Consider the following 14,932-nt stretch of genomic DNA (forward strand, 5'->3'; position numbering starts at 1 on the left):
TATTATTGTATAATTCAATTTATTCCGATGAGAATGTCTTAAAATATTTCAACTGATGCTCTTTCCACATTTTAATTTTTTTTATTCAATTTTCAGTTTCTATGGCGAAGCTTCATTCGTAAATTACACATTTGTCATCATTGGTGGAATACGATCATAAATGTTGTTATGAATACCACAGCAAGTTATGATTACAATACATATGGATTTATTTTGATAATGCATTATACATAAACCGATAAAAATGCATTATAATATCTATCCACTGCGTTTTAGCGTCTATATGTATATTTTATTCAATTTCAGTTCGTAATTTCTATACCATTCGCCGTGTTTATCATGGTGATGCTAACATTAATAACATTATATACGAACCTCCCACTTTATATATGATGTCTCCCACCTTTTTAGAGACATCTTAACATTATGTTCAATTTTTAGAGCGTAAACTATCTGTCAATTTTTTCACTGTTTACATTTTCTTGCCACAAATCATTGCCACTTTTTTCTCTCAAGTTCCACTTCTCTTCTCTGATTTGACAGTTATTCAATTGTTCATCCCATGAAAAATAACATTTCATTAATTGTAATATTGCATTTTATTAATTGTAGAAATATTTCCTATCAATTGATGCTAACATCTTTCCGATCTGTTAAGAAATGTTCGAGTTATAAGCATTCGAAATACGGGTAGGGTAAGCACAAAAATCGGCAGAACAAATGTATGGGAAAAAAGGAATTTCTTCCAATTTTCATGAATTTAAACCATTTAGAGATTAGCGAATTTTAATGTATAGCATATCAAACAAATCTTAGAAAACATCCGATTCGAATTGTGTGCAAATCGTGAGAATTCGTTCACAGTGAAAATAGTTATTAACGTTAACTTTATTTAATAAAAACGTGACCTTTTTTCTGATTTGGCACCCTTCCTGGAAGACGTAGTTCTACGTCAAAAAATATAAAGTAAATATTATGTTTAAAAAATAAAGCAAGTAGTAGGGACGCTAATATGAGTGCGTTGGTTATATTCTGAAAACACTATTCAAGTTATGAAAATGTAGTGTTGTGTAACTTTAGTTCGTGGAACACCCGAATTGCCGCTTAAACGCACATGTAAGCATCCAATTCCGGATGTTGTTTACTCAGCTGACCCGCAGATTCATCACCCGTCTAAGGTAAGTTTATTGAAATACGAATTGTTTATCAAATTGATCGAGCCGCCTGAGCATCAATCCCTCTTCTACATATAAAACCAGGATAGGTAGTGTCCGAAGGCTACAAGGAATCTAGCTCAAACAATAAACTCATATTATCATCGTGATTGGCGGTTTCATCTATCGATGATTTTTCTGCGCGTAAATCTTGAGCAATGGAATCGTGTTCCAGCACGTCTACGGAAGATTGTGCTCCGTTACCGCATAACGATTAATATTTTTTTGGCGTTCTCTTCATCCTCGCGGAATGTATAATACTCTACTACCAATGAAAATGCGTCGATCATTTTCAGTTTATGTACGTAACTTCCAGAATACACAATGTAATGAAGAAAATCAACGATATGAGAGAATTATCAGGCAACTCAAACCTTAAATAAATACGCTTCATAGAACAAAATACAGAAAGTTTGACATTTTCGAAAATGCAGAACAGATTACATAGTTTTTTATCGTTTTGATTGAAAAAATTATCATCAATTTTTTTTTTTAAACTTTCGCTGATATACGTATATGTTCGGACTTGCTATCAACAAATATATTTCAACCGTGTTATTTACAAATATCAACTTAATACAAAATATAACGACATAAGTTCCACAACGACGGAAAGGCAATTTTTTTTTTTAAATGTTAGAATAAGAAGTATCTTTCGCGACAAATTTGATCAACATGTACTAATCAAATCTGGGTTATGCGGATAGAATCCGAAGAGAAAGAGAACCCAATCGAAATGTCAAAAGAGATACAATAATCGGGAGGGGAAAAAGTCTTACTTTTATTATAATAATCCACTACAAAGAGAAAGTATTGTTATGAAAGGCAAAAATAATCGAATTAAAAAAAAGAATAAACTACATCATAAAAGCACAACTGATATTTTGGTCGATTCTGAAGTTTCAGTATAATTGACTTCTAAACTTAATTGCAATTCAATTTTGCTTCTCGCCAAATATTAGATTTTTATTATTCTAAACACTAGAATTATATGATTTCAACTTTTTTCTTTCATTAACCCAACTAAAAAATATAAATTACCCAAATTACAATATTCATTCCAATTCTAGCCCGGTCACGAAAGCTAAATAAACAAAGTCCGAGTTACGAAAACGTTTGTTCCTTTTATATGAGAAACGTTTGACAGCATGGGAAAAAAAAGTTACAAGAATTTTTTTTTCAAGCAAAATGCACTTGAAAAATAAATACGATTGAGTTCACATGACCCAGAATCGAATTTATTCGACACAAAACAAGAGAAGCAAATATTCAATTTTTGAATAACAAAAAATTGTTTTCAATCTGTTCGTCAAACTTGTCGGTACATGATTTTGTTATGTTAAATATTCCAGTCGATTTTTTTTTATGTTCGATGTTTGACATTGTTTGCCAACGTTAATAATTGAAAAGTTATAAACAAAATAGTGTTTGTACCAGATACAAACCGAACTTTATCTAACAAAAAGTGTCAAATATTTGATATACGGACAAACAGTGTACGGCCGTTTTTAATACAACTAATTCCAAAAAAAAACCTTTATTTGCTGATGAAGGAACGTTTAAGCTAATCATTCCTGTTTCAGTAGAACCATGTGCAGTTATGTGTAGCGTTACGACCTTTCGAAAACTTGGAAAGGAACTGAAAAAAATATACTTAACGAAACATTTTGAAGGATGACAGTCAAAGGCAACATACTTTGCATTCGCCAATCGTTTGTTGCGCGGCCGATAAGAATGATATAATTTTTTGATGTGATATTGTTCATTTTTCGCTGATCCAAGACAGTGATATCGCTGCGATACGACGTTATTACGCGTAGAACAGTTGTTCAATGGCTATCACGTTTTCCGGCGTTAGTACGGTCGGATTGTATTGTGATGTTAAAACCAAATGTTATAAATCAAACAAACTCGACTTTGAATGCGTACGGCCGATCGGAAGTGAAAAAGTTGGCTGAGAAAAAATCGGTTTATTGATTGATGCCATACTTCGTCACTGGCAAGGTTGACAAGTGTTTATTAGGAGGCGTTTCAATCTACAGAGTGTAATTGACCTGTAATCCTCTACTTAATACCAAAACCTGATTCAAAGTATATTTGAATGATTCACGTATACGTGCAGATTAGGGTTACAGATTAAAATAATTTCAAATACTTGTTTCAATTATTTTTGTTTGCAAATCAGTCTAATCCGATTAAAGCAAAAGTGAAAACACTCACACATTTTGCTCCCGATAATAATGGGAAAATGACGTCAAATGTTTGTCCGATATTTTTTGTTTAACCGGTGAGGTTAATAATGACTCTGGTTCGTTTGTAAACATGCATTGTACATGTAGACGTGGGGGTGGTGTGTTTACGTTCAGGGATGCCAGAGGTGTAGACATGTCATCGTTTCGATGAATTCGTCGTGCTGTGATTTAATTTTGTAAAGATCAAAGTTCCGATGTTTTGGAATCATAACTCCGCAAATGTAAGATGATGATGTAAACTGTTCTAGGAGTCGTTGTAAACCATATATGCATGTGGCTTTAAATATTTAGTAATCTGGGTATCCATAGAAATAGACAAACCTGTCCGTCTAGTATTACAGGCATGCCAGCGTATTTCCATTCAAAGAGCTTTTTTTCAATACGCAAAACAGTTCAAAACATTTAAAATATGGTGACAATATAGTTGCCAATGCCCGTCTAACGTAAAATGTTGGTGGCAACATAGTTGCCACTGCCCTTCTAGCGTTAGACACTTGATGGTAAAAATGATTTTTTGTATTTGAATTTTTTATGTTAGTTTTAACAAGAACAACAAATAAAACTCATGATTAGGCTCGGCAGGTCCTAAACAGTTCATATGTATTGAAAATTTCAACTTCGACTGTTTTTTAATTACTTTTCGGGAAATTTGCTCTTGCTGCTCTAAGTTGGGAGTTATTAACACAAAATGGCTTCAAAATGAATAGTTTTTGATTTTTTTTTCGCGCTCAAAAGATTCAGACATGTTGCTAGATATCAGAACTAGTTGCTACATACAACTAAAAGTGATAATTTATTGTTAAGCAAGAGGAAGAAATAAAATGGTTGGTGGCAATATGTGTTGCCAATGTATTCACTAAGCTTGACGCAAAGCAAACTCTTCGCCTGTTGCTACTCAGAAGTGTGATCATGACTTTCATCACACCCTAGGATTGTTGCGAAATATGGTAAACTGTTTGTTTTTTTTTTCGTGGAAACAATTCTTGTTTCATCAAGATGGTATCGCCCATCTTTTAGAAAGATGAGATGAAGTTGTGGAAAGTGATGGAAAATGCTGTGATTCAAATAATTTGTACCAATTTATTTTCATAAATACTTTTTTTATGCCTTTTTGGAGTGGAAAATATGCTATATTTGAAGACTTCTTTCGTTTCTTCAGTAACATTTGGTTGATTTTGTCTGCTTACATAATTATTTGTTCCTCACTACTGCGTTCATATTTTTTAACCACCATTATTATAAATTAGGAATCGAGGCAAACTCAGTCTAAATCATATGGAGATATGATTTAGACTGAGTTTGCCTCGATTCCTAATTTAAGTTCGATTTCTTCAAGGGAACAAGACAGAATCAGAAAAAAATGTATACATATCGCAACACTGTCTTCTTTGCATCTTACTCGAAAATATCTTGTGATGGTATTAGAGAGCACAGAATTCATTCAAGGAAGAGCCTAAATATATATCAGCTGATTGTAGAAATAAACAAATCTTATCGGTAAAGTTGGGATTTCCTCGAGACATATTGCGAGGCAAACAAAGAAGGCTGCACTCACGCGTACTTTCACATGTTCATGAGTGTTAGTAGATATAAAAATCGAATTATTGGAATTTCATCGTCCTGAATGAAAGGACATGTTGCGCTCGCATTCCGATACATGGTGATCCGATATGAGTGTGTTGTGTTTCTTGTTCGAATTTAACAGAGCTTAGCAACCAATTGTTATTAAAACCAATTTAGGAATGTATGTTGTTTTCTAAGTTTTTAGATAGTTTTGAATTATGAGCTTCAAATAGAAGAAACGGCCAAAATTAGTCCACAAAAATAGTTTGTACAATGATGCACACACAAAACAAAAATAAATAGGCGAGACTTCAATGTAAAACGCAGTTTTCTTCGCGGTCACTCTTTTCTCTCTTATGTTGGCGCATACACATAGAACAGATGAATGAGCGAGCATGTTAACGAATGGACAGCGGAACTCAGCCAATTCCCGTCTCATTCCTGACAATTCTATATAGTAGTGTCTCCCTCTCCCTCGTCGAGTGTCGGTTTGATTCTTTCACAGTTCTCGCGACTAACTGGCTGGTTTGTGGCTGGCAGCAGGGGCAGTTCGATTACTCTGGCTGGCTGGTGACGATGGTATTCGTGCATAGCGGCACATCAGCAGAGTACAGAGCATTCAAAAAGAAAATAAGCGGAGAGAAGAGAATATAAAAAAATAAACTTCGCCATATTGAATTGCGAGAATTCCTGATTGGTATTAATTTTCTATGCCAGAACCGAGTGTCGTATCCAGGATTCCGGATCTCCGGTGGTGTGTTTAGGTAGCCCCAATCAGAACCGTGGTATTTGCAATCGAACTGAGAAATGACGGAATGTGCGATATGTATAAATTAGAACTGGATGTGCGAGTGTTGATCAAAACTTGGATCCGGGTTTAAGTGCAGTAAATTGGTACAAACAGCAGAAGAAAACCATCAATTTTGATCCCTAACCATTATATCTTGTGGATCGAAACTAACACGGCTAGAGCCGCAACAACCAGGTGTGAGAAAAATTGGTGGACCAATCAGAACCAGACGACTTCAACGTCTCGCAAAAACTTCGTTCAACCAGCAGTTTCACGACTGGGACAAAAGTGCAACAGTAACGGAGAACATAAAGTGCTGACAAGATGAGCAAAGTGGCATCCCGAAATAGATTCGAGGTTAGTAACAAATTCCTCTTGATTAAAATATTGCCCAAGAGTGGGTTTTCGGCAAAGGTTGGCTTTTAAGATTTCAGTCATATTGATATGTATGTGCAGTGGAGAACAAAGAAAACTTCTCGAGCCTCTGGTCCCTAAACAAAACCATGTCTTCCGAAGCAAATGGTCCCAATTGCTCTGTCCTTTGTCCTTACGCTGCACGAAGGAAACAGTTATTTTGCGACGCAATAGGCATTTACTTGTTTTGTTTTATCTTTTCTACTACATCCATTTCACCCAGCTGGTTCCATGCGAAGCTACAGAGAAGAATTTCGCGTTGAACATTTCAAAGCATGTCTGAAACATGGGAACCAGTAATGACTTAGAAACGAAACCAAACAGAGAGCGGTTGTACTAAATGCTAATGCCACCGCCTAACTTTGTACTTTCAGACCGTGTTTGTTTTTTAATGTCTTGGACCATGTAGGACACACATGAAAACGGACCGAGTTTGCTACTGTTCATTTGTTGCGTACGCTAGTTGATGCCTCCCAACGGCACTATTTTTCGATTCGAATATTTGTGATTGAATCGTGCCTCCCCGGCTTGTATAGTACGGGGTTTCGCAATGTATTTACGTAATGATAGACAGTGACCATCGTCGAGTTCACGTACATGTGGCTTTGGGGTACAGCGTGTATGCTCTTTGTTCAGAATTTGTAAGTGACGCACGAGAAGGAACACAACAGCGTCTCAAGGGTAACCGACAGCAAAGGAAATCCGTTTAAATTATACTAAATTGGCACGAGAGCTGTGTTATTTTTCCGCACTACTTGCCTTAGTAAGCATATTAGCTTAACGAAATTTAGACAATTTCATTCGAGCGTCTCTTGCGTTCTTCGCACACATAGCAGAAATTGTAGTCCTGTCAACAACATAGAGTTCACAGAATAAGTTACAAAAATGTATTACTTTCCCCGCAGTACGAATATATTAAACATATTACGAGCTTCCCAATGTACCAGCATTCCACATTGTCAAGCACTTATCTTTGAAAATCACGTAGCTTGAAGCTATGGATGGATATTTTTTGTTGACGATGTTTGACACGTTTCAAACGAAACGTTGCATCTTGCTTCAAACACAAACATTTCATGTTCTTTCCATGGTGGGTGTTGTAAAATAATCTGACGCGATTTAAACAAACATTGCCAATAGCTTAAATGTTGTATGCGAAAACAAAAATCACACAAAAAATACTAAATAGACAAAAGTAATCAAAATTTGCTGGAATATCAGAATATTACCAAATATAGAGTATAATAGACGGGTCGAAACAGAAATCAAATCATGTCCGAAGAAATTCTGTAATTATGTAAAGTCTAAGCTCAAAAGCAATAACTTTCCATCGCAGATGCATCTCGATGAATATGTGAGAATTCTTCGAACGAAATTTGTAATCTTTTTGCAAATTTCTTTCAGGAAGTATATACCACATTTTCCGAAGAAAATCGCGATCGGGACTACTTTTCATTTTTACCGGAATATCCAAATGACATATCGGTAAACTATCTTTCACAACAAGAAATATGCCATGCATTAAAGAAATTAGATGGAACGAAAGGACCAGGACCAGGAACCTGGCTGAGGAACTCACCCTTCCCTTATATTGCATTTTCAATATGTCACTACAAACTGGAATATTCCCAGAAAAATGGGAACAATCTTTTTTGGTACCTATCTTTAAATCAGGCGCTAAATCTGACGTACGTAATTATCGTGGAATTGCCATTATCTCTTGCATTCGTAAACTATTCGAAGCAATAGTGAATGAAAAAGTCTTCCAACAAGTAAAGAATAGAATAACGTGTATGCAACATGGCTTCTTCAAAGGCCGCTCAACTGCAACTAATCTGTTGGCATTTGACCGCATCGACATTCCATTATTACTCTTCAAATTGCAGAAAATTGGAATGGAACAAGGACTATTAAACTGGCTGAATTCTTATCTAACAAATCGTGAACAAATTGTTAATTTTCAAAATTCTCTCTCAAATCCAGTAAAAGTCACTTCGGGAGTCCCACAAGGCTCTCATCTTGGTCCTCTTCTTTTCATTCTGTACGTTAATGACATCTCCTTCGTTCTCAAGCGTATAAATGTACTTGTGTATGCAGACGACATGAAGCTTTTCGCGGAAATTGGTAATGAAAACGACATCGAAGCATTCCGAAACGAAATACATGTATTCCATACTTGGTATAATAATAATCTACTAAAACTGAATGTAAAAAAATGCAACTCCATTACATTTAGCAGAAAAAATCATGTGCCAAATATTGTAATACGTCTTGGAAATCAAAATGTAGAGAAATGTGAAATAGTTAGAGATCTAGGCGTTGTCCTGGACTGTAAACTCACATTCATAGAACACTACAACTCTGTAATCAATAAGGCAAATAGTGTGTTAAGCTTTGTCAAACGCTTCTCACATAACTTCCAGGACCCATACACAATCAAGCTTTTGTATATCACATACGTAAGGCCCATTCTGGAATACTGTAACATCGTTTGGAACCCGTATATGGTCGTACATGAAGAACGCATTGAGTCAGTCCAGAAACTGTTTCTCTTATTTGCACTCCGTAAGTTGAACTGGACCTCATTTCCACTTCCTTCATATGAAGCACGCTGCATGCTCATAAACATCCAAGCACTAAAGGAACGCCGTAAATTTGCAATGCTTTCTTTTGTTAATGATTTAATTTCGCAACGAGTACAATCAGCTGAATTACTAGAAAAATTAAATTTCGATGTACCTGGGCGTCAACTAAGAACACGCAATTTGTTTCTAACCAAAACATCCAGAACAAATTATGCAAACAACGCTCCTATCAATCGCATGATGCGTATATACAATCAGCACTGCGAATTAATTGACACAACAATGAATAAAAAACAGCTAAAAAGAAACATATAATAATATATAATATATAAGTATGTAGTCTACATTTGATTGACGAAAATGAATAAATAAATGAAATGAATGACTGACATGGAAATGACTATTACACAATTTCGACTCACAGCAGCATTCTGGATTTTGGCGACAAATGATATGGACATCTTCCATATTAATGCTCTAATTCGGTATTTCGGGAAGTTGCGATTTTTGGGGAAAAAATCAAGAGCATGATTTTTATAGGTAACTATACTTTTATTGAATTATATATGCAACGTAATGTTCCACAAAATTTTACGCAGCTTGAAAATTTCATTCTTCCAGAACTTGTTCAGTGCCTCGTCCAAAAATTGTCAAGATGACCTTTTATGCAGCTTAAAGAGCCAAAGTTCTTCTTAAACAGAAAATAAACACAAGTTTGGGCACCCCTCCTCCTTTGTGGACTTTTTTTTAAACATGTAAAATGATTGAGTTGTGCCCACATTTTATTTTTTCCGATTTATCTTCCCCATCCGTGTTCGAGTCCAACCACGGTATCAGAGTTTGACCGTTGCCATCAACGTAATACATATAATTTCGTCATCGCTCAGAGAAATGTCAGAGGACGCGTTCAACTCTATACATTGGCCATGATCACAGATAAGACAAAGGGGCTGATTCTGATGCGCGAATGAGAAGTGACAGCTCGCAAAAATTGCCTCACTCGATTTCCGAAGGCGACTGGGGTGAGATTTTTAGCTTGAATGAACTCTCATGAACACTCACTCAATTCTCGTGGGCGATTGCAGTGGAAAAACATGCCATTTTGTGACTTTTGAAGTCGTATCCTCATTTGTTATCGACTAGTACTAGCAATGGTAGCCAAAAACTGGATTAGGCTTTTTCTAAGGATTTGAACGATCTCTAATCATTCGCCGTTCCAAACGGGCGATTGCTACTAAAGATTCATAGATGTAGTAATCATCTACATTGTGAAAATTTTCGGACAAAAATAGGCAATTTCGAATGCAATCCAGTTAAACTGTTCATTTTGAAATAACTTATACATATTTATTATTAACATGTAGTCAGTTCAAGTATTTGGTATGCTATTACTGATGACAAGAATATACATCTTTTGCAGCCGCTATAACGCGGTACAAAATTAAAATATAAATTTACAATTGTTGATCCTAACTGATACGAGAAACTCAATTCAGCATACCGTTTTCTTTCTTCAAAACACAAATCAGACATTCAAAAATTACGAAAAGCTACATAAGTAGTTAACAATCGTATATGGTTAATTAACTTCTTCCATTTGTGAGGCATCCTCATCCTCTAGTGGAGATGTGGAGTCTAGTGGAGGAGCATCTTCACCAGTAGTTGCGGCTGGAGTATCATCTGTGCTCATAGCTTCGTCCGATTCCAAGACCCAGTTTGACCATAAGATAGATGCGAGATGCGTGCACACCAGGCTCATCCAGTGAGAATCCAGACGATAACAGCGCAGTTTCGGACAGTATAATTACAAGATCCTTGACAGCTTTATCATTTTTATCGGCTCATTGTCTATGGATAAAATTTATTTAAATGCGATAATAAATATATCTTACCTTGACGGCTTTTATGTGGGGCGACTATAATATTAATGTTCACTGCAATGTTATGAAGAATAGTCAATCTTCCACCAAACTTTTTGCGTAATTATTACGGAATCGGCACCACAACACGAATGCGGAATCAAAACACGAATACGAAATGAAAACAATTGAAATAACATACACTCATATTAATGCAAATAGACACTTTGAGATTTGAAAATATATTTTTTTTATCTTCTTATCCCAGTGATATTATTTTTCATCAATTATAATAAGAGAAAAACATTTATAAAGATGAACGAACTTTATTTCCAGTCGATATTTGTAACAAAGAATGAAAATTTTTAAAATCAATGAATATATACATAAATATATATAAATTCATTGAATGCATAGAGCCTTTGCAAAAAACACAAGATTTGACATATATTTCAATGAACACTGCACCATTTGCCAATCATTGAGTATTTTACTCCAAAATGAACCTCTCACGTCAGGGCAATCGCCTTCGGCGATACGGTGAATTGGGTCATGTGACTTTGAGGAGTTCATTGCTGTCACATTCCATTCGCGCAGGAGAATCAGGCCTAAAATCTTTAACTCTTTCACTACGGCAGTGTGCTACCGCTGAACGGAGTACTGCGCGGAAAAGTATCCATATCGCGTTGGTGTGATCGAAAATGCGGGGAAATTGCTTCATGAAGTCAGGATTTTTTCGCTCAATGTTTTTTTTCCAGCGCTTCAAAATGTTACTGATGTATTGAGGCGCGTCAAAACGTCGCACGAGATGCAACAAATGTCCCTTTTTTTTATTTCTTTTTTTGATGAAGAACGTCTTGTTTTCATTGAAGTTTGTTTCGAAATTGGTCGGGTTCAATCAGACCGGACCATGTGACATTTTTATGATTTCGAGAAAAACGGACTTAAAGTTCAGCGTTCTGCAATTCTCGAACCTTCCATTTTGTTTGTTCAGTATTCTGCCGCTCTATGCATAGTTGTCCCATGTTCCAAAATCAGCAACTGAGAAAAACGCAATCAAAGATTTCTAGCATATTTGTCTACCAGAAGCTTTAAGCAATTCAATTTGGCAATACACCGGATTTTTTATAAGCAGTAAACTATTGTTTAATGAAATATTGAAATAAAGAGTTCACCTCACTTGAAATGGGTCGCTTACTAAGCGAACGCGCAACAAATGTGGCTACGGAGACCCCCAACATGGGACAATCGAACTTAATGTTTTTCTCTGAAATACTGGGAACTAACATTCTGGGAAGTTTTTTGGTGTTTTCCGAAAGATTATGCATATAAAGGGTGTGCCACATCAAATTACATCACGGAAAAAACGCTGTAGAAATTTAATTTTTAGGAATTATATCTTCAGCTTTCGCTTATAATCAGATAAGAGTGTATAGATCACGTTGGCCATGCTTCACTGTCAATTTTTCGTAAATTTGGAAAAATGTCGTCGAACGAAAAAGAGCGTCGTGAATTAATCCACTGCGCACTCATTTCGAGAATCCGGAGTTGTCACATCGGGACATCGGTAAGATGCTGGGAACCGTCCAATCCACGGTCAGCAGAGTACTAAAACGATACTTCGTGAACCTAACCATCGACCGGAAGGTGAAGAACGGCAAAAATGGATGCTCCGTCAGTGAAAAAGATCACAAGCGCGTAGTTAAGCAGTTTAGACGTGATCCGAGAAGTTCGGTCCGGGATGTCGCCAATAATCTGAATTTGTCAAGTTCATTCGTCCAGCGGACCAAGCAACGGGAGGGCCTGCGTACATAAAAGGTTCAGAAGGCTCCTAACCGCGACGAAAGGCAAAACATGGTGGGGAAGACGCGAGCCCGGAAGCAGTACACCGAAATGCTGACGAAGCCGCATTGCCTGGTAATGGACGACGAAACCTACGTCAAAGCGGACTTTCGTCAGCTGCCGGGCCTGTTGTTCTTCTCCGCAGAGGACAAATTCAGCGTTCCGGAGGAGATTCGCAAGCAGAAACTATCCAAGTTTGCCAAAAAGTACATGGTGTGGCAAGCGATCTGCTCTTGCGGAAAGCGGAGCGCCCCCTTCGTGATGACCGGCACGGTAAACGGGCAGGTTTACCTTAAGGAGTGCCTACAGAAGCGCTTACTACCACTATTGAAGCAGCACGAGGGCCCGACCATCTTCTGGTCGGATCTCGCTTCGTGCCACTATTCAAAGGACGTGTTGGAGTGGTACGAAGCCAACGGGGTCACCTTCGTGCCAAAGGAAATGAACCCGCCCAACGCGCCGGAGCTTCACCCAATAGAGAAATATTGGGCGATTATGAAGCAGGCCCTCCGGAAGAACCCAAAAGTTGTCAAATCGGAGGCGGACTTCAAGAGAAAATGGATTTCTGTTCAAAAAAAATTACAACCTGACGTTGTACAGAACCTTATGGACGGGGTAAAGAGGAAGGTGCGAGCATACGGGTTTGGGCTCGAAGTATGAATAAAAAGAAAATGCCAAAAGTTGTTTAATAGTTTTTATTTTACTGTCTAAAATTTTCAAAAGGATCGGTCTACTGGGCGAATTTCTACAGCGTTTTTTCTGTGATACAATTTGATGTGACACACCCTTTAATCATCGTTTTATGAAGAAGAGAGTGATCTGCAACACCTTTGCAGAATATAAATCACATTGTTATTAGGCATTAGCAAACAAGGTGTACACGTATTCTGTTAAACTTATTCTTATTTGTTTGAGAATTAGTTCGCATTAGCCCTGCTGAAAGCGTGACATAAAATTCTTGTACTTGAACCGATAAAATTATTATGGATCCACAGAAAATACATGGTGGGACTGTTATGCATAGAATATCAACGTTGGACAGTTGAGATTGATGTTGTTTTTTGATAATCTGGGAACAAACAATAAGTTTTTTATGGTTTTCTGGAAGACTAGGCATAAAAACATCGTTTTATGAAGAATAGTGAAAATTGTCAAAAAGTGACATGGGACAACCATGCGTAGAACGGCAGTATTGTTCCCAGAAATGTTAGCTACTCTATTTTACTATGATTTTATGCTAATTGCAAAAATATCAAATCTCATGCCCAAAACAGATAACTTGTTGGCTTCCTATACGTACATGGACCACTCTGACTGAACCAATGAAACTCTTTTTAAGACTTGGTTCATTATGACCGAACAATTTCGAAATATTTTTCAATCAATTAACAGTTGTGAGTCAAAGTGTACCATTCTGTTATGAAAATTAGTGGGAGGAGGGGTGGGAGGTTGAAATTGCATAAACATTTGTTTGCTTAAGCATAATAGCATAATAGTCTCTGCCATCTGCTACAGGCAACAACATGATTGCACGACTTACCTGATAAAGCATATACCTACCATTTTCAATTATTTAAGGGCAGTATTCCAAAATAGAATCGTCAAATTCGAATTCATTGTCATCGCTACAGTCTAAACCGTACTCTGAAATAGTACATTTTGCGATCACTCACACAGAAGACCAGCATTTTTCACTGATTCGTTCAGTCAGATTGAACCAAGTTCATTTTTGAATACAGTAGAACCCCGATTATCCGCGAAATAGTCGGGCAAAGTCACCGCGAACAACGAAAATCGCGGATAACGCGATAAAGGACTAAAAATAAGGTGCAAACACGAAATAAAGATATTTCAGTATGAACACTATTCATCTATTGTATAATTAAAATGTGTACCTTCTACGTTAACGGGTTCAAGAACATTTCATCAAGGTAGCTTTTAGCTTCAAGGAAAAGTATATCTGATATATCTGATTGAAACATGGTTCACTCTGTCTGTACATTATATAGAGTAATATCTGATCAGCTTACTGACAGCAACGAATAACCGTAAGTACACTCGAAATGCACTGCAGTGCATGAAACTTACTAGAATCCGATAATGGGTAGAACAAAGAGCCCCCTGATACAGAAAATTCCTAAAAATCACTGAGAAAATCTTCCATTTTCCTGTTTTCAGCAATACGTAGCGAATTTTTATATTCGCTATGGTTAATAGCACATGGTTCCAGATTTGAAAGTTGAACTGGATTTGTAATAACGCCTCATAAACTTTATTATTGTTGTTTATCTTCGACATAAAAATCGTACAGATATTATTACATACTAAGTCTGAGCCTAAACACATTTTTTGATATATTAAAGTCAAACATAAAAGATACTTCGTTGAACTTGTTGCAGCAGACGTCCAATGG

The 14,932-nt window shown here is 36.6% G+C and overlaps 1 protein-coding gene across 1 annotated transcript in view; it reads left to right on the top strand.

Annotated features, from left to right (window-relative positions):
- Positions 1-5,287: 5,287 nt before the first annotated feature.
- Positions 5,288-14,932, top strand: part of LOC129780551 (F-box/LRR-repeat protein 20) — a 32,284-nt gene continuing 22,639 nt past the window's right edge. Inside the window, exon 1 of the mRNA XM_055788932.1 lies at positions 5,288-6,176. Within this exon, the coding sequence (XP_055644907.1) occupies positions 6,144-6,176 (33 nt within the window). The 5' untranslated portion in view covers positions 5,288-6,143. The remainder of the gene's footprint in view (positions 6,177-14,932) is intronic.

The sequence above is a fragment of the Toxorhynchites rutilus genome, chromosome 3 (genome assembly GCF_029784135.1).
Source record: "Toxorhynchites rutilus septentrionalis strain SRP chromosome 3, ASM2978413v1, whole genome shotgun sequence".
Classification (NCBI taxonomy): Eukaryota; Metazoa; Arthropoda; class Insecta; order Diptera; family Culicidae; genus Toxorhynchites; species Toxorhynchites rutilus.